The sequence below is a fragment of the Vigna angularis genome, chromosome 4 (genome assembly GCF_016808095.1).
Source record: "Vigna angularis cultivar LongXiaoDou No.4 chromosome 4, ASM1680809v1, whole genome shotgun sequence".
Taxonomy (NCBI): domain Eukaryota; kingdom Viridiplantae; phylum Streptophyta; class Magnoliopsida; order Fabales; family Fabaceae; genus Vigna; species Vigna angularis.
This window is the reverse complement of record NC_068973.1, coordinates 34,285,424-34,306,240: the sequence shown is the minus strand read 5'-3', so window position 1 is coordinate 34,306,240 and position 20,817 is coordinate 34,285,424. Positions and strand designations below refer to the sequence as shown.

Below are 20,817 nucleotides of genomic sequence, written 5' to 3'. Positions count from 1 at the left end.
AAATTAATCATTAATGCATCTATATAAGCTAATTAATGAATTCTTAGTCTCGTGAACCTAACTGAAATGACGTATAGTTTAGTGGGTCTACCAAATAAATTATCAATGGACCTAAATATTATTCACATAGAGCAATAATATATGGCTAATTGAGTTAACAATCACATAAAAAAGCAGCCGCGTGTCCTTAATCTATTTGATTTTATTTGATAATATGTAATTAGTGCGCAATATTCATGTTGCGAGGCAATTATCAAAATGTCATACATTAGTTGCAATTACAGACTCAAATGGTTTGGTAAGAGCGTGTTGACTAATCCATTCACGATTTTACGTTAAATTCTCAAAATTTGATAAAATTTCCTTCTCCAATAACGTATAAATCCGTGTATGCGGTGGAAACGTAACTAGATAGTCGTATTAGTTTTGAAGATGAAACATAATCTTAATAATATGTATTTTGTTGTATGCACAGCTAGTTTCAAACTTTTGAATACTATTCTAGGATTACAAACGCGATTCTCCTTTTTCACAAGTCTTAACTACTACAAACACCGTAATGTGATTTCAGGTCAAATTGAAATACACGAAATAAGGAACCTGTGTTTAGACTCTGGCATAATTATTTTGACCAAGACAAACCTAAAACGAGGATACGTAGGGCAACATCCTCGACCAATGTAGATAGAAAAATAAAGGTGGTCGACAGAATATTTTGTAATCTTAAACCAGCCTCTTTTATATCAGCAATAATCATATTCATCACTTCATCTATAATAATGGAAATGAAGGAAGGAACCGTTTTCTCTTCCTTCCCATGCTTACTGGTATACAATACTTTGCGTGCGTATCAGTACACGATTTTTCCTCATGGATGATAACCTCAGTTTAACATCATTATTGAACATATTTATGGCATGGATAGGGACAGGTTCTCATGGTCCTGTCATTTTTTTCTTTTAAAACACTTAAGTTATATAATATAATAGTTTACCTATTTATTTTTAAAATACCATAATATCGTTAATATGAAAGTACATTTTATTTGAAAGATGGTAGGACCGAGGCTTATCCTCTATATGGAAGAAGAAATTGTGAAAATATGAGGTGAAATGAAAATGCATTCGAAATTAAACGTAGCTTCCCGCATGCAGAAAATCCTAATAATGGTGTCTCAGTGATGCGCTTAGGACTCCATCACCAACTCCTCTAACTCTCCAAATATCATATTGAGGCGACACAGACATAATTATGGAGTCAAGAAAAAATGATGAGTATAAAATTATCTACTATTAATTAATTAATGCATATTTCTCTACCAACCATTATTCTCTCACCTCTCACAAGCACACACTGTTTATATTCCTACAAAACATTCATTCCTAGCTAATTACAATAACTAAAGAAAAAGTACTGTAATTTATGTACTGCATTTCAACTGCCACCAATAAATTAACCTACCAATTCATGCTTATGCTAATGTGTATAATAAAGGGCTAATTTCTGTTTTCTTTTTTCATTAACATCCATAAAAAGACAAAAAAAAATATTTTCTACTGCTCATAATAATCTTATTTATTTGTGTAAGCTTTACTTGATTATATCATGAAATATGCTTGTAATTTCTGAATGGAAAAGAAACTGAACAATACAGCTGTCTTTGGCTCACGTTGTCTACGACGATGATACAACCTCAGTTTGAGGTGTATAAATACGTGAGACCACTCTGCATGTCAGTAATTTGTATTTTGATTTTGAAGAAAAAGAGAGAGAAAAAAAAAACAAATAAAACATAGCTTGTTGTCCGATATATGGTTGTAATTTTTGTAAATAGAATGTGGACCATGCATAGACGGTATAAATTATGATGCAGCATGGGCAAAGGGTATATTTGTGCGAAGGAAGGACAGAGCACATTTTTGACAGTGGCAGTGACATACATAAAAATGAAACGAAACGGTATCTGGTTTTGTCTATTGTGCATTCTCCAACGTCCAATAATACTATACAGTTTTACAGCGCACGCGTCGTGAGCGAGAAGGCGGGTGCCACTTTTTTTTTTTTTTTAATTTGTTTCTCAGAAGTCACAATAGAGAGAGAGTGGGGTTTCCTTTCCAAGTGTTGGAAAGTGCCAAAATGAAGTAGTGCAAGAAAAGCAACAGCAAAAGCAACAGGCAAAACAGCTAAAGAAGAACAGAAAGCAGAGGGAGAATGATGTGAAAACAAAAAATGTTTCCCTATTCTGTCTGATATTTGGGGTTATTCTCTTATAAGCAACCCCATCTCTCTGTCCCATCCCAACATACCAGCACTCGTCCTTTTCCATTCTTTATACAGACACACACACAAAATAAAGAAAAACAACCTTTTCCGTTCACTTCTCATCCCTCTCTCTATCTCTCTCTTCTCCCATATATCATCCAATATAATATAATACAATACAACCAACAACTGTCACAGACAAACTCTGAGTAGTACCTCTTTTAAGTTTCTACTTTCATTCTCCCTCTCCCTCTCCTCTCATTCATGTCCAACTCCAACTCATCTCAAACCTCCTCTTCTGATTAATGAAGCCTCTTCTTTTCTTTTGTTTCTCTCGTTCAAACCAATAAATACAATAAATCGAGAAGGGATGATGGCTGTGAGTTCGGCCTGCAAAGATGGGAGCAAGGTGGCAATGGACAACGGCAAGTATGTCCGCTATACACCCGAACAGGTGGACGCACTGGAAAGGCTCTACCATGAATGCCCCAAACCAAGTTCCCTCCGCCGCCAGCAACTCATAAGAGAGTGCCCCATTCTTTCCAACATTGAACCCAAACAGATCAAGGTTTGGTTCCAAAACCGAAGGTAACTTCTTCCCTTCCATCCTATTCTCCTTCTTTCTTCAATTCTTTCCTGATCACCTTCACTTTACATCCTTAGCTTTCAACATCCATCTGCATACATAAACTTTGTGTTGAAATTTGAAAGTAATTTGATTTATCAAAAGGGTTGCTTGATTTCTGTAAATCTGACTTTTTTTTACTAATCCTCTCTTTGTATTTCTTGTCTCCTTTTCTTCCCTTCAACCAATATTTTTGTTTTCTTTGGCAAAGATTTTTAAAAAATTGGTGGTAATTTTTCATTTTTCACGACCTACCAACCCAAGTTCCTGTCTTTCTTGTTTGTTCTTTTTTTTCTTCTTCTTGGTCTTGTTTCATGACTCAACAAGACCTTAATTAAAATTTTCGCAGTTAATAATTTCAGAGGGGTAATAATTATGGTGTTTTGTTGGTTGTTGCAGGTGTAGAGAGAAGCAGCGGAAAGAAGCGTCACGGCTGCAAGGTGTGAACAGGAAGCTGACAGCAATGAATAAGTTACTAATGGAGGAAAACGACAGATTGCAGAAGCAGGTGTCACAGCTGGTATATGAAAACAGCTTTTTCCGCCAACAGACTCAGAACGTAATAAAACCATACTATATTTTTTCTTCATCACATACAAATTAAAACGGTGATTCATATTCATATCTACTGCAATCATTTCCTCCAGGCTACGGTTGCCACGACGGACACGAGCTGTGAGTCGGTGGTGACGAGCGGTCAGCGGCACTTGACGCCCCAGCATCCCCCGAGGGATGCTAGCCCTGCAGGGTGAGTGAATAGTGAACTGTGAAAACGAAAATAAAAACCTGGTTTTTCACATTTCCTGTTGGATCCTATGTTTTATCTGTCATTGTACTGATGGAATATTATTATTCTCGTGCTTTGCGTTGTCTTTGTCTCTTTTCTGCAGACTTTTGTCCATTGCAGAGGAGACTTTAGCAGAGTTTCTTTCAAAGGCCACTGGAACTGCTGTCGAGTGGGTCCAAATGCCCGGGATGAAGGTTACCGCACTTTCCTTTTTCTCTTAAACTGTTAATTCCATTTCCGTTTAGTGAAAAAAAGTACATCCACCTTCAATTAACGAAACCAGATTGTTAATTAAACAAATAATCTTCTCAGTCCCTAGTTCCTAGCTCCTACCCTCTACGCACTCAACTGTTTTCTTATTTATTTCGTAATTTGTCAAAGCCTCGTATTAATTTTCACTTGAAGCATACAAATTGATTTTATTAAGAATTTCCAAAGACATACCTTAAATGATCTGTTGCTTTTATCTGGTTAATGGGAAAAGTGGATGTAATTTTATTTTTACCATGTTTGAAAGCTCTATTCTAGTGCCGTGCAACATTAATATCTTGGGCATTTTCTAGTTTGTGGTATAATGTTAGTCTTAACGTTTGTTCTGAATGTTTGTAGCCTGGTCCGGATTCCATTGGAATCGTTGCTATTTCTCACGGTTGCCCTGGAGTGGCCGCACGTGCCTGCGGCCTTGTGGGTCTAGAACCTGCCAGGGTGAGTTCCTTCCTCTTTCTTAGAGGACTAATCCTATGGAATTATGTGGGGATGCATTGATTGAAAATTAAAATGAAAATGTTGTGCATAGGTTGCCGAAATCCTCAAAGATAGGCTCTCGTGGTTTCGTGATTGCCGAACCGTGGACGTTCTAAATGTCATGTCCACTGGAAATGGTGGAACCATTGAGCTACTTTACATGCAGGTATAACAATATAATCTGCATCTCTCAGAATTAGTATACTTGCAAGCTTTAGTAAATGCAAATTTCAACATATGCCATTTTGTTCAGTTGTATGCGCCAACAACTTTAGCACCTGGTCGTGACTTCTGGTTGCTGCGCTACACATCACTTTTGGAAGATGGTAGTCTAGTGGTATGTAACTTACGGTTCTTTGTTATCTTTAGAACAGTTCTAAACTTTTCATTCTCCTCCCCGGCCTAACTCTGACGCTCATGTAATTTGAACAATGTTAGGTCTGTGAAAGATCACTCAACAATACTCAGAATGGTCCTGCTATGCCTCCGGTGCAGCATTTTGTTAGAGCTGACATGCTGCCAAGTGGCTATCTGATAAGACCTTGCGAAGGAGGGGGGTCCATTATCCATATTGTTGATCATATGGTTCTAGAGGTTTGTCAAATAAACACCTTTATGAAGTGACGTGAAATTCTTCCTTCTTACTAGTTTGATAAATTATAATGACTTTCTGCCTCAGCCATGGAGTGTTCCTGAAGTTTTGCGCCCACTTTATGAGTCATCAATGTTGCTATCTCAGAGGACTACTATGGCGGTAAGTCGTTTGTTTCTGCCTAATAGCTTTCTCTGCACATTTAAAACGATCTGGAATCCTAAATGTGATGCTTGTATAAGCCTTTGTATTTTCACCTGTTAAGGACTGTTGTAATTGTAATTGTCATTCAGGCCTTACGTCATTTGAGGCAGATTTCTCAAGAGGTTTCTCAGCCAAGTGTAACAGGATGGGGAAGAAGGCCTGCAGCTTTACGTGCACTGAGTCAGAGATTGAGCAAGTTTGTGTCACTAATTGTCCCTTGCTTGATATAATTGACTAGTTATGGTATCTAACTTTAAACTTTGTTTTTTCGCAGGGGCTTTAATGAAGCTGTCAATGGCTTTGCCGATGATGGCTGGTCCATGTTAGAAAGTGATGGCATAGATGATGTCACTCTTCTAGTGAATTCCTCACCTAGCAAGATGATGGGAGCTAACCTTGGCTATAACACCAATGGATTTCCTTCTATGAGCAGTTCTGTGCTATGTGCCAAAGCATCCATGTTGCTACAGGTAGTATATACTTAATAACTCAAGCAACATAAATTGATTCTTTACTTTCCAATTTCCAACTTATTTTACTGTATTTTGTTGTCTCATACTCTCTCTGTCCTTGTAGAATGTTCCTCCAGCAATTCTTCTTAGATTCTTGAGGGAGCACCGGTCAGAATGGGCAGATAGCAGCATTGATGCCTATTCAGCTGCTGCCATTAAAGCCGGTCCCTGTAGCTTGCCAGGGGCCCGACCAGGAGGAGGTTTTGGGGGTCAGGTTATTCTTCCGCTAGCTCACACAATCGAGCATGAAGAGGCAAGTTATTTGCTTCTAATTTAGTATTTTCCTGCATTGAATATAGTGTTTATTATTTAGCATTTTTTTTTCTTTCAAAAAGAAAATCAAATGGAAAACACCATCTTCTTTTGCCTTTGGATTTTGCATTAACATTCTTGTAGTTTTCTATAAGTGTGTACTGGTTCCTTGCTGACCCTTGATCTCTAAAACAGTTCATGGAGGTTATTAAGCTTGAAAACATGGGCTACTATAGGGACGACATGACTATACCTGGTGATGTTTTCCTCTTGCAAGTAAGTACTTGTTATACAGTACCATTTTCTTTCGGTACATATCTTTCCATGTACTACCTCATTGCAATCCCGAATCCCGAATTGAGAGCAAAAAGAAAAGCTTTTAAAATTTGTTACTTCAAAAATAAATTCGCTTAGGTTGGTAAATTTTTCACTCATTTGCTACCTAATCAGCCATGGTTTCCACTCTTTGCACACTTGTTGGATTATTTCAGACTAAGGATGCATGAATGAAAACGAGTTCATTTTTATTACAATTATATCTGCATATAGTTTAGTTTAGAAGGTTATTTCCAAACTCCAGAACACGGCTAACAGACCTGAGTGTCGCAACTGTTCACAGCTTTGCAGTGGAGTGGACGAGCATGCAGTTGGCACCAGCGCAGAACTTGTTTTTGCTCCAATAGATGCATCTTTCTCTGATGATGCACCCATTTTACCTTCTGGGTTTCGCATTATACCACTTGATTCTAGCTCAGTAAGTGTATTTTGCTTATACAAGTATTGTGTTGAGTTAGGATTCTGATTTTTTTATTTGTTTTCTATTATGGTAGTCTTACGTGTGATATGATGCAGGATGCTGCTAGTCCAAACCGGACACTTGATCTGGCTTCTGCACTTGAGGTTGGAACCACAGCAAACAAAGCAGCCGGTGATAACGCAGGTCATTCTGGGAGCACAAAATCTGTGATGACAATAGCATTCCAGTTTGCATTTGAAGTCCACCTTCAAGAGAACATAGCAACCATGGCCAGACAGTATGTTCGTAGTATCATTGCCTCTGTTCAAAGGGTTTCATTAGCACTTTCTCCTTCCCGTTTTGGTTCTCACAATGCATTTCACTTACCACCTGGCACTCCTGAGGCTCAAACACTTGCTCGATGGATCTCTAACAGCTATAGGTGAGTCATTTAAAACCTAGACTATGTTGCTCAAGTTTCGAGAATTACCAAGGAAAGAAGCATGACCTATAATAGCCTGACACGTGCTACTATGATTGTTTCCATGGCAGGTTCTATCTAGGGGTAGAACTTCTTAAATGTGAAGGCAGTGAATCCATTCTCAAGCCTCTTTGGCATCACTCAGATGCAATTTTGTGCTGCTCTTTAAAGGTAATAATATCTTTTAGTATATTTCTTATTCTGCAATGTTAATATTTATGACAGTATAAGTTAACATACATGATTTTTGCAGGCATTACCCGTTTTTACGTTTGCAAATCAAGCTGGACTTGACATGCTTGAAACAACTTTGGTTGCACTTCAAGACATAACCCTGGAAAAGATTTTTGATGACAATGGAAAGAAAACCCTGTGCAGCGAGTTCCCCCAGATAATGCAGCAGGTAAAATGTTTTCTGCAGGACCAAATAAAATCATTATTTACCTCTTCACTGATTATGTTTAAGTTTATAACATTTTAGCATGATTGTTGTTTGTTGCAGGGTTTCATGTGTATTCAAGGTGGAATCTGTTTGTCGAGCATGGGTAGGCCAGTGTCCTATGAGAGAGCAGTTGCATGGAAAGTATTAAACGAAGAAGAATCTGCTCATTGCATCTGTTTTATGTTCATCAATTGGTCTTTTGTCTGATAGATTAAACACTGTAGGATGTAGGAAAGAAAAGTAGAGAACAAGAGTACCTTAACTTTGGCGAATCCCTAGAATGCTTTAAACTCCAAGATCTATCTATGCTCCCATTTCCTTCTTTTTTTAATTATTTCTCCTTATTTTTCTTTTATTCTTCTTTAGTATTCCTGCATATAGCTTTCATTCTTTAATTTCTGTCGCTTAACGATTATTAGAATTACATTGCTAATTTAGATTTTATGACCATGTTAAAACACCTAGAGTTCAAAAAATTTATATGAATTAAAGCGTGTTAATACTTTTTTGACAAATATAAGAGCCGAAAAATAAAAGCAAAATGTACATGTAAGTTGACTTTGAAAATAAAATTTTCATATAAACAAATTGAAATAGAAAGTGTGCAATATGGACTAAATATCTAATGAAGTAAAAAAAAGTAATAGTAGTGGGAAAATGTATATTAACTACAAATGAAACATTTTCACATCAGAAAATATAATTTGAAAATGAACTATAAATTATTATATTGATTTACATTAATATAATCAACCTTGGGACTAAAGAAATTAATATAATCAACATAGACTTACCTAATTATTTATGGTTGATACATCTTTCGTTTAATTTGCTCGAACCTTAATCTAATTTTTAGAAGTAGTGCAATAATAATTTGTTTTAATGCACAAGCTACATAACTTAAATTTATTTTAAAGGTTTTATTTAGAGTGTTACTCCCTCCGCCACCACAAAATACTCCCTCCATCTCTCCATTCATCTTTTGTCCTTCTAAATATTTAATTTTTTGTAATTAAAAATTTTAACTTTCACCAACATAATTCATGAAACGGATGTCAGTATCCGTTTATTCTTAAACGGATATCAACATTTGTATTTGCCTCTGTTGAAGGATAAGAGATCCGTTTTACTTCTTTCAGTTCTACCTCTTGGAGCTCACTAGCAGAACTAGAAATTGAGTCGAGCTTGGGAACCCCTTTAGAGCCAATCATCGAGCCACTTTCCTGGTACTCTTCATCTTCTTCAGTTTCATCTTTCATATCCTAGTTAACATCAACAATAATATGACACTTCCACCAGAATATAAAGAAGCAATGAAGAAGCAGTCATTACTGATATAAAAAAAATGGAAATGAAGAGATTATAATACCTAATACAACCATCGTCCCAAAAAGCACCTTAGTGAATTTCAATACCCTACACAAACAAAAGTTGCAACTTTATTCAGTTCAAACTCCTCTTTCAACGCTCATCGTCTAATTTATCATTTTGTTGACTGGGTGTATTCTTTTAATAATACATTATTATGTGTGTACTTAATATCAGACATTTTTTATCAATACTTAAATATACATAAAGTGTGGAACGGCGTGGTTTTGGGGCAGTGGTTTCGGCGATGGGAGGAGAGCAAAGGAACGCGACGAGGAGTGTGGCAGAGAAGGGAGGAGCGGAAGCTTGGGAAAATGAGATATGCAATATAGGTCATTGGCATTATGGAAAAAGAAACTGAAACTGTAACTATAACTGGGTCGGTTTAGGGTTTTAGTGTCCTTTTAATGGGCAAAAGTACTCCATAGTTTCATTTACGCCAGTTGGAGCATCATCGATGGGTGAGGTGATCGAGGCAGCGACATCGCCGACAGGTGAGAGGCAGCAACATCCTGGTCAGCAACCACAATTTTAACAATTGTTACAAAGAGCATAAACAAACCTTGATCATCGAATTTATCACATGAGTCAGTGACAATGGAAGCAACAAAAATGGAGGAGGAAACGGAAATAAAAAATAAGAGAGCTAAGAGGAGGAAAGGAAGAAGATAATGAAAGGGAGAAATGAAGGTTATGTGAGCGTGTGAGGATATTACAACAGTGAAAAAGCAAATGGGAATGATATTAGGGTTTTAGATTAAAATAGGTAAAAGTAAAAAATAAATATTTATATAAGGTTAGTTTTGGAAATAAGAAAAGTTGGAGAGGTGCAGGAAGCACTGTGTGGTGACGGAGAGAGTAACACTCTTTTATTTATTGCACACCAGTTTTATTCGGCCTAGTAGCCCAATATAAGATGGGTATTGCTTTCTATATCCTATCAATGTTTTTCTTACAACCTATTACTTTCGGAATACAATGAACACTTCCGGAATTTTTTTTTCTAAAAAGCAATCACTCTTCCCAGTCATACGGAACAAATTTCTCTGTAGTTTTTTTATGGATGAGGCAGAAATTTGATTGGGTGTAAGAAGCAATACGCATAGGAGAGGAGAGGAAAATCCTCTTATCCAAACATCAAAACCCAAAAAAAAACTGCATCACTGGACATTATTTCCTGCATTATCATATTTTCTCGTTGCACCTCCACAGATGCAATAGAATGACAATTTTACCCTTATTGATGTGTGAGAGTCAACGATAGAGTCACTCAACCATCATTCAAAAGCGTTGTCAAATATTTGAAATTATACAATTGAGAATGTATTGTAAAATTTGTATTTTAAATTACGTAATTCGAAATATTAATTTTACATTCTACCTTGTTCAATTTAAAATACAAAAATATAACATTTTTACGTTCTTGATTCTACAATTTAGAAGATTTAAGGATCGCACGGTTCAAAACTTAAATTGAAAAGAACACCTTTTTTTATATATTTATTTCATTGAGGGTATAATTGATATTTTAGACTATGAGTGCCGCAAGAAAACATAGAGGTGCTGGAAGCAATGGCCTCTCTGTGTCACTTGGTGTGTACATTCTTCAGTGTTTTTTTTTTCTCTCTCTCTAAACTTAATACTAATGCAAGTTTAAAATTTTGGTGATGTTTATTTAATTTCAACATTATTTAACTACGTATAGATAATATATGAGAGGAAACTAAATAAAATTTGACTTATTGATATAACACGTAAATTTTAACATGATGAAGACTGAATCATTTATTGAATTCTACTCTGGAGTAAATATTTTATGAAAAATAATAAATATAATATACATCACGTTTACAAATATTTTTTATTAATTGAAAAATATTTTAATATATATTCTCATTAGAAGGATTATTAGATGTTAAACTCAGTTGAAATAACATGACGCTCACTAAATTATCCAGGAGGAAATCTTGTGAATTAAGTATTTGATCATATCAAGTTAAAATAAGAAGTAAGAATGATTGAAGGTTAAATTAAATTGGTTTATAAAATATTTTCAACCAATCCAAACAAATTTAGTTAAACAAATAAATCTGTGAGTATAAATGTTAAGATTATATTTTCTTTATCCAATTTAGTGAATATTTAATATTTTAAAATTTAAAAACTTAATTATATTTTGATACTTTTAGTTTAACGTGCGCGAAACATTAGTTTTAAAGTTTTAATTATTTAATTTTGGCCCATAATTTTAAAACTGACAGTTTTCTAGTCTAAAGTTTGAATTTCTTAATTTTAATCCATATATTTAGAAAATAAATCACTTTAGTTTTACGCTTAATTACTATCCAATACTAACGTGATGATGAAAAAACCCTATTGACTTGTTTTAAATTTGATAATTGTAATTTAATCAAATATGCTAGTCGATATATTCATATTATAATATAGTAGTAGAAACATACGTGTGAAAGCATATGTATTTATTTTTTTATGATAATAAAAAGTATTATTGTTATTATCATAATTATAAAATTAAATATAAATAATTTTATTATAAATAGTTTTTATTTATTTTGAAAGTAGTTTTATAATTAATAAAATATTTAAATATAAAAAATAATGAAATCAAAAAATAATTAAATTTAATAAATAATTACTTAAAAGATAAAATTAATAAAATAATTATTTTAATTTAAAAAACTTTTATTTAAAGAATAAAATTGAAAAACAAATATAGATTAAAAAGAGGAATCTTCTTGTAATTAACTTTTCTTTTTTAGTTGTCATGTAACTTTTCTTTTTGAATGGCTAACGAGATAAGAATTTACTTAATTCGATTTTGAATGACACTAATGTTTTTTTTCAAAAAGTTTTACTATTCTAGTATGTAATGTTTGGATGGGAGAAATCTGATTTAATTGGATGACGTCTCATCAATTAAAACTTTTGTTCTTTGAAAATTATATGACCAATTACCTGTTGATTTGGAAATGAAAAAAAAAGGTATGGTTTTATGTTTTATGTGTTATTTGTGTGATAATAATGTTGATTCTTTCTCTTATTTATTCTTTCATTAATTATTTTATTCATATATAATTGTGGATATGGTTGAAGGAAACTTTTCAGGATTTGTTGTTTTCTTTTTTGGATTTACATTTGTAGTTTTTTCTTTAGATTTGATTGTTTAGTGTATGAAGTTTTCTTGTAATCCTTTACTTAAAGTGATTGTCATTACTGTAACTATTTGGATGATTAGAGGATGATATATCATAGTAGATTTTAGGATCCAATTGCGATTCCTTCTATTATTTTTCAAATTAAGGGTTAGTGCGTTTGGTTGAAAATAAATTTAAGAAATGTATGAGTAATATTGTCAATGATTTTTTGGTGTTGAAGTTTTTCAATATTCAAACTAAAGAAGGTAGGATAGTTTCATTTACACACATAATATGACAAATTTTCTTTGTCAATTGGCTTAAGATGAATACTAATGGTGCACTTAGGGATGGTTCTAGTTGGCTTCATGTGCTGTTAAGTCGGGATGAATATGGGTAATTTCTTAACTTTTTTAGGACTATAGACTTATATTTATGTCAAATTTATGGGGGTTATTTATGTATGAGTATGATTAGAGGAAAGTTGGAGTGTGACTATTTTTTATGTGTTGTGATTTTTTTTTTTATCAACGAGTGGTTCCTTAGAGTTTCAGAGGAAAATGACGTGTTAACTAATTTAATTTTGATTCATGGAAATAAATATAAGTTGTTTAATGCTTTATCTCCATACATTAATTTAGATTTTTTTTCATAATAAATATAGTTTGTTTGGTGTAATTTTTATCATCAGTTTGGTGTAATTCTTCCTACTTTGTATTTTTTTGTTTTATTTTTTCTTTATAACAAATTTTTATGTGATGTCAAATTATTTATGAGTTTTAAAGTGTGAACATGACTTAGATGTCAAAGTTCGTAATGTGTATCATAACTCTATTTAGAAAAAAAAATCTCATTTATATATAAATATATTGATTACATTACTTTTATAATATATATTATACACGACATTAAAATTTTGACCTCTTAAGTGATATAAAAGAAATTTTAAAAGCATAAGATATAATGGTCCAATAATACTTAAATGATCATGTCATTACTTAAAAGGCATTTGCATAATTTAATATGTACAAAAACTCATATACTATCGAGATAATGCATAATTTTTTTATTTATAACAATTTATTTTATTTTATATTTTTTTTAAACAGAAAAGTGTTTTTGAATACACTTTTCAATTATTAATATCTGGTATAGTAAATAGGATGACATAAGATGATATATTACTTATAAGACTTTTTTTTATCTTGGTTTAATAGCCAACTTTGTCCCTAGTTTGGTTAGCAAATCTTAATTTAGTCCCTCTTTAGAAAAGTGTTTGAAATTAGTCCTTACTTTTAAATTTTTAACTCAAAATAGTCCATTCCGTTAAGTATAACCAAACAGAGTTAATTAATTAATTAATGATGTGACACTACTTATTGATTACGTGTGAAAATATATTCTTACGTTGGTTAATTAGAGAAGAAAAAATTTTATTCAGAAATTGGGTTTTTTAATTGAGCAGCCATCTTCTCCCCACTCGCGGCATCGCACCTCTTTTCTGCCAGCCAAGAGCATCATCGACAACGCCACATACGCTGGACGCGGCAGGTCGAAACCTTCGTCCCCGTTTTCGCACGCGAGAGGAGTCTCGTCTATTCCTGCAACACCAACGACATGAACCAGGATCGCCACCGTTGTGATTCTCCGCCTCGATCCGCTGCATCTCCTCCGGCTGGCTGAGACCCGTGCCGATTGCAGCAGCCAACCACTCACGCTGACGCCGCCACCAAGGGCACCACCATACTACCCGCCGGACTGTCGTCGCCGACGCCGCGGTTCAAAACGGAGAAGGAACCAATCTTCTGGGCGAGGGAACTCGCCGCAACAACCTCGGCACCGGTAACGCGAATGAACGCACCAATCATCTAATAAGGATCGGTCTCTGTTATCGTTATCGTTGGACAATGGATTTCTTCACTAAAGGGTGCGGATTAGGGTTTGCGTACTAAAAAGAAATTGAGGAAATGGGGAATGAATTCCTAGGTTAAAATTTGATGAAGATGATGGGAGTAGATTCTGCCTCATTTTTTATTGGATTAAGAAAATGAAACACATTTAATTTGATTTTTGGGGAGTGTGATGTTTATTGGCTAGTCTTCTCCACTTAATGTTTTTCTTCTCTGGATATTGCTTTGCTTTCTGGGTGCATGTTAAAGAGATGTTGGTGAATGAAGGTACGTAAAGATGAAGAGTGTGATGGTTGGTGGCAGCATAAGAAGGGGTATGAAAATGGTGATGGTTCTGTGTTGATATGGGTGGCGCAGAGGGGAGAAGAGGATGAAGATAGATTGGGGTTATGGGCCGAGATACAAGAGATATTATTTATTTTTAGAAAAAAAGAATGAAACAATTGCAAATTATTTTATTTCCCCAATTAAAAAATCCTTTCTGAATAAAATCCTTTCTTTCCTAATTTATTTCCTAATTAACCAACAAGTAAGCACATTTTTTGACACATAATTAATAAGTAGTGCCACATCATTAATTCATTAACTTTGTTGGGATTAAATTGAGATTTGTCAACCAAATTAGGGACAAAGTTAACTATTAAACCTTTTATCTTTTCCCACCGAATCACCATCATTATTTATTTTGCCCATTTATGTCCATTAGACTACTTTTATTAGCAGATAGTGAGGAAAGAGGGAGGTTGTTATTAAAATAAAAATATAATTAAGTATTATATATATAATAAGTTATTTTATTTTAATATTCATCATTACTATAATCGGTCATTTTGATTTACATATTTTATATATAATATTTATTATTATTATTTTATTTATACTTTTAAGTTATTTATATACTTGGACACTAAATCATATATATATATATATATATATATATATATATATATATATATATATATATATATATATATAAAAGCCATCCATTATTTATTATCTAATCTCTATTATTACTTTTAATTTACTTTTTTTTTAAATGGATTTCCTACTTTTCACAAGTGATATAAAGCGTTTCCCAGTTTGATATGCTTTTATGTAAATGATTAAAAGTTGAATGATTATAAATGATAAAAACTGAAGCACTTCTGTCATATCCCAATTTGACTAGGTATTATTTTCATTCCTAAAAAAGCTACCGTGTCCTTATCCAGCATTTTCCTGGGATTTTTCCAGAGGAGATTCATGGCTACTTTCAACCTAAAATTTTAACAAAATGATTGTGATTGTGAGGGTTTTTTTTTTTTTTTGTCTCATTTAACATTTTCATTTCCTCTGTGAAACTTTTAAAATCGAAATTGTATTTCTGACAAGAATATTTTCTATGTAACATGGTTTGTTTCATAATCCATTGTTAGGACATAATTTTCTCTCCTTCCGTTTCAAAGCTTTGTTTCTTACATATGCAAAGCAGAGCTTCTCAAAGATGGTGTATAAAGTTAAGCTTTTGAAAAACAATACTTCATTGTTTTTCTAAAGTTGTTCCTCCACAGTCGGGCAGCATATAAGGAACCTAATTCTAAGATCAGGTTAGGATAACAGGTCATGTATAAGAAAAAGGCATTGATTTGTGTTTTACTTTACCATAGTTACTGTAAATTGAAAAGGAAATCGACCCCAGAGTTCACTGAAAGTGTCTTTCGTTTTTCCAAGTGGTAGGAGTTGATGTGATCTTTGACCCAGCACACTAACGAATTAGAGACAAACCAAGGTCTTATTGAATAAAGTTGAAATTACAGACAAAAGTAAAGTATCTTTTAGATTCATTAATATAGAAAGACTACATCGCTACTTTCATTTGACTAGATTTGAACAAAACAAGATCTGTGTAACCATTCGATCTGCTACATCGGATTAAGCGAAAGTCACAATAATTGGCGTATCAGTATGCATTTTCAGCCAAGCACGAGTGCTGCTACATGCTCAAAGTCAATGTGTAAATATTTCAATGCTCGGTTATTTTCTCACTGTAGTTTTAATTCTAACTCCAAGTTTTGTGAAAGTTATACAAGTATAAATATAGCAGCATTTTCAAATTAGATGTTCTGATATTGTTTCACTACCTCAGTACAGTAGGTATGTATCCTTTTTCCTGTAGCGTAACATGCTTGGTTTCACGCTCAAGAATGAGCATACTTTTTGATTTTGATACTAGAACTTTTGTAATGCATGTAGGTAACCCCTTTTCTCCACTTTGAAGTCCATGAATTGTGTGAAGTGGGTGGGTGTGTGCAATATCCGATGGGTTGCACGTGGAGCCAATATTATTATTATTGAGAACATTAAAGTCTGAAAACAAAAGCCAGCTGTCTTTTATGAAAGAAGCATTCATGAAAATTGTGTTTGTTGTGTTGTGATCTACAAAGTAAGAAAAGAAGAGAAAAATGCCAAGACATTAACAATTCAAACACTTGCTACTACCAAAGAAGAAGACTTTACCAAAAAAATCAGAGGAAAAGGAGCTTTTTTGACTTGAAAGAATGAAGCCAAAGAACCTTTTGCATGGTCTCCGAGGGCTATAATTGAAATCTTGGGGGGCTTTTGAGAAAAACAAACATTGCAGCAGATCATATCCATGCCAGCCACACTTAGCTGGTTTGTCCCTCATAATAATGTCAGCTAGTTTTATATTTTTATGCTTAAACTCATCTTTACTCATGGAATCTTCTAACTGTGGAAACCCTCCAAGAGTTCTGATTCAACAAAAGGGAAAAAGGATTCTTGCATAACAATCATTACTTAGAGGCCATAGCATGATAATTTCTTTTTTCAAAAACTAAAAAAGAAGACAAAATTCATTAAAAAAATGAAACTCTCACCTCTATCATCATAACATGGAAGGAAGGTGGGTCACAAGAAAGTTTGTGGTCTGGCCTGGTTGGGAAGATCCCCAATGTACCACCACTTTCATAATAAGTGGAATGCATTTATAGTGCTTAATCACACTAACCCTAATTAAGATAAGGATTAATCTGGAGCCCATGTATGAGAAAGAAGAAATCTTAAGCAATATGCATTTGGTCTAGGGTACATAATCATGGGATAAAATCTCCTTTCCCCTATTTCCTGTTCTCTGTACACCAGTGGAATTTTCACTTTTGGGAAATACTAGAGATGATTAATTTGGATAATTAATCAAATGATGGACCTAGCATGCGTTGATACATGCAACAAAGTGAGAGACAATTAGCAGAAAATTAGACGAGTTGTTTGAGTATGATTTAAGTTTGTTATGTATGAAAGGAGACCAGTGACTGATTATGAATGTAGAGCCATCATAGATTCAAACATGCATCATCATCAACAGAACAAAGAAAGGGGTGTCGTCTCCCAGAAGCCAAAAATCTAATCGATGTCTTTTATCAGTCCTATAATCATAACTTGGCGAAAGGTCATTTACAGTATACATGCATTCAAACCTAAAAAGAAAAAATGCGTCGCCTTATCATTGTATTTAATATAAAAAGTTTCTGTTCAATGTCTGTGTCTGCTGGTTAGATTTTGTGATTGTATTATTATGACAATCACAACGTTCAATGTGACTGAATCATTAGGTCGCAGCAATACCAAATGCAGCATATGTTTTAGAATAAACCGTTTTCTAAATTTAGATTTATGTCACGTAACTTAATATAAACAGTGTGTATTTAGTACGTAAACAAGTACCATTTTTTGAGACATAGGTGTATCGAAATGTTCATTGACTTGTTTGTTTCACTGTGATACTGAGTTTCTGCATTTAGGGTATTGGTATGTATGGTGCACTTGTTTTGTTTTGTTTTTCGGCTGTATATTCTGTAGTAAATTTTGAAAAGAGTGTTTGGCAACAGGACAAAAGATATCATGAAACCGTATTGAACAAATAAATGGTGGTCCCTGAAAATGAGTGTAATTGTTGGGGTTCACTGTGGTGTAAAGATGAAAGGAGCATTCACTTTCGGATTTCTGTGATCATGAGAGAAACTCTTTTCTTCCATTCCCATATTTGTTTTCCTTGTTTTTTAAATTAAGATCAAACTCTTTTTTTTCTAACACAAAATCACTCACATGTATATTTAAAATATAAGTAAATTTTACTGCTTTCATTTTACTTAATAATAATATCATTAATAATATATTTTCTTTTTACATGTGATTATCAGTAAATTTAATCAACCAAATTTCTTAGTTAACATGAAACTTAATCAATTCTATTTATAATTGTTTTAAATGAAGACAGAAACAGTATATCACCAACAACTTTCACAACATTATACTTTAGTGATGTACTTAAAGTGGACATTATGTGGAAAGTTGTTAAGGTTAGAGATAAAATTATTAATCATAACACATCATCAAATCCACACTTTAGAAAAATAAGACTGAATAGGTATGTTAATAGTTACATAACAAAATTGAAAAATGATTACCTCAATTCAAAATTTGAAAACTAAGTTAATTTAATGCAAAAAATGTTGTATTTAAATAAAATAAAACCGAAATAAGATATAATTTTATTTGTTTGTTTCAAATCCATTTAGAAAAAACATAAACAAGTGACCTTAATTTTCTTCCTCTTATTAGGTCACGTGTACAGATCGTCAAGGTTTGAAATCTTTCCATGTGGTCATTTCTTTCAGTGCATTTGACCTAAAAAACACAAAGAAATTCACCGTTGAACCCTTAACAAATGAAATGACCAGTGTGAACAAATTAAAAATTAAAGAACATAGACTAGAGGTCACAAATTTCCAACAAGAGGGATAAACAGGAAACTTCATTAGTTTAAATGAAGAAATTGAGTCAATTTCCATAGAATGTCTTTTCTAGTTTTATATTATAATTTTAATTTTGACTTTAATAATTGTCTTTTAAAAAAAATTATTTGTGTTTAAAAAAATCATTTTGGAAACAAATATAATACAATAAACTGATTATATATATATATATATATATATATATATATATATATATATATATATATATATATATATATATATATATATATATATATATATATTGTTTTCAATTCTGTTAGTTTTTATAGATGAAGTATATTATATACAATTGTCTTAAATATTAAAAAAAATTGGTTATAGTGAGTATTATATTTAATTAGATTTATGATAATTTATTTTTATCTTTTATTGTTATTTTTGTTATTACTTTTTAAATAATTAAGGGTTTATTAAATAATTTTGGAAAAAGAAACATTTGGATTTTATTTTTGAAAATATCATAAAATTAAAGAATATATTATCATTTATAATTCGTTTAAGTATATTTTTCAAAACTCATTTAGTTTGGCCAAATTCGTTTAGTGAGCAAGATTAAATACCCTAACGAGTATGAAAAATTAAGTATTTAAACATGTTTTCAGGAGGGTTTAGTCATTCTTCCATTCTCACAACTATAAATCATCTAAAGTGTTGGAGGGAAACTCTTAGAGTTTGTTTGGAGTGCCGAAAATATTCTCTTTGTAAATTAAAATTGAAATTGAGATGCTCTCAATGTATGAAAATAAAGTGAATAAAATCCAGTTTTTGTAAATATCTCTGTTAAATTTCTTTTGGCCATCAAATTTTAATAAAACTAAAACAAGAGTTTTTTTTGTATTTTTTAAAAATTTTGTTGTTTAATTGAGTTACAAGAACCATCTAATATTACACAAGTCTCTAAAAAAATGATATATGAATTTTCCATTTTATTATCTATGGAGTTTTATTATCTATAGAATTTGACACACTTACCAATATTGTAAGAATTTACCAAAGACTTAAAAAAACAAAATTATTCTTAAGGCAAAATATATGATTAAACGATTAGTGATATTAAAGGATCAAAGCATTTAAGTCAAATATTATAATATTAAGATTGAAAGATAAAGTTATGTATTTTTTTAAGTGCTTTATGTAATAATTTAAACAAACTTATGATATTAACTATTTATATATACGCAATAAAAATATCATATACAATATATATTCAATATATAGTATGATACACTGTTGTTTCTCTCATCGTTTTGCATTAACAAACTTCTCACCTCTTCTCTTTGGCATGTATAAGAAATCAGATTACCCATATAAAGTATTTGCTAGCTATGAATGAAAAGGAATATATAAAATATTATATTATATTTCATAGAAAAATATCACATCAATTAAATATAACATATACATTTAGAATAGACAGATGAATACAAATTTTATCTTATAAATTAGTTTTATAAAATTAAATTAAATTTAAAATTTACTTATTAAAATAAAATTATTAAAATTAAATAAATTTAAAATTTACTTATTAAAATAAAATTATTAAAATAAAATTAAAAATAATTAGTCGGATTCATAATATACATAAATAAGTGTAAATTTCATTTTTCAAATTAATTTTATAAATTTAATTTAGATTTAAAATTTAATTCTTAAAAAAAATTATAAATATATAATTTCTAAATATAAATATAACTTTTACTTGATCCATCCAAAGGTTATAATAAGAATCCGATTTAACATTGAACTAATAAAAGTACAGTTTAAAAAGGTTTAGTGGTCCAATCATAATTAAATTTAAACTAATAATTAAATACTTTATAAACATAAAAGAAATCTGTCATCATAGTTTTATAGCACTAAAAATTAAATTAAAATATCATTTTATAATTTCTTAAATTAAAGTATTCATAAAATATCACATTAAATATATCTT

General features: G+C 32.0%; 1 protein-coding gene across 1 annotated transcript; it reads left to right on the top strand.

Moving 5' to 3' along the window:
• The first annotated feature begins 2,287 nt into the window (after positions 1-2,287).
• Positions 2,288-7,968, top strand: LOC108321849 (homeobox-leucine zipper protein ATHB-8). The gene is made up of 18 exons (XM_017553728.2): positions 2,288-2,850; positions 3,287-3,446; positions 3,535-3,635; positions 3,778-3,868; positions 4,284-4,379; positions 4,471-4,584; positions 4,672-4,755; positions 4,857-5,012; positions 5,098-5,172; positions 5,304-5,410; positions 5,489-5,684; positions 5,791-5,979; positions 6,174-6,254; positions 6,598-6,732; positions 6,831-7,156; positions 7,267-7,366; positions 7,449-7,598; positions 7,698-7,968. Exons 1-18 carry the CDS (start codon positions 2,633-2,635, stop codon positions 7,842-7,844), a joined length of 2,526 nt encoding a protein of 841 aa, XP_017409217.1. The 5' UTR covers positions 2,288-2,632; the 3' UTR covers positions 7,845-7,968.
• Positions 7,969-20,817: the final 12,849 nt, after the last annotated feature.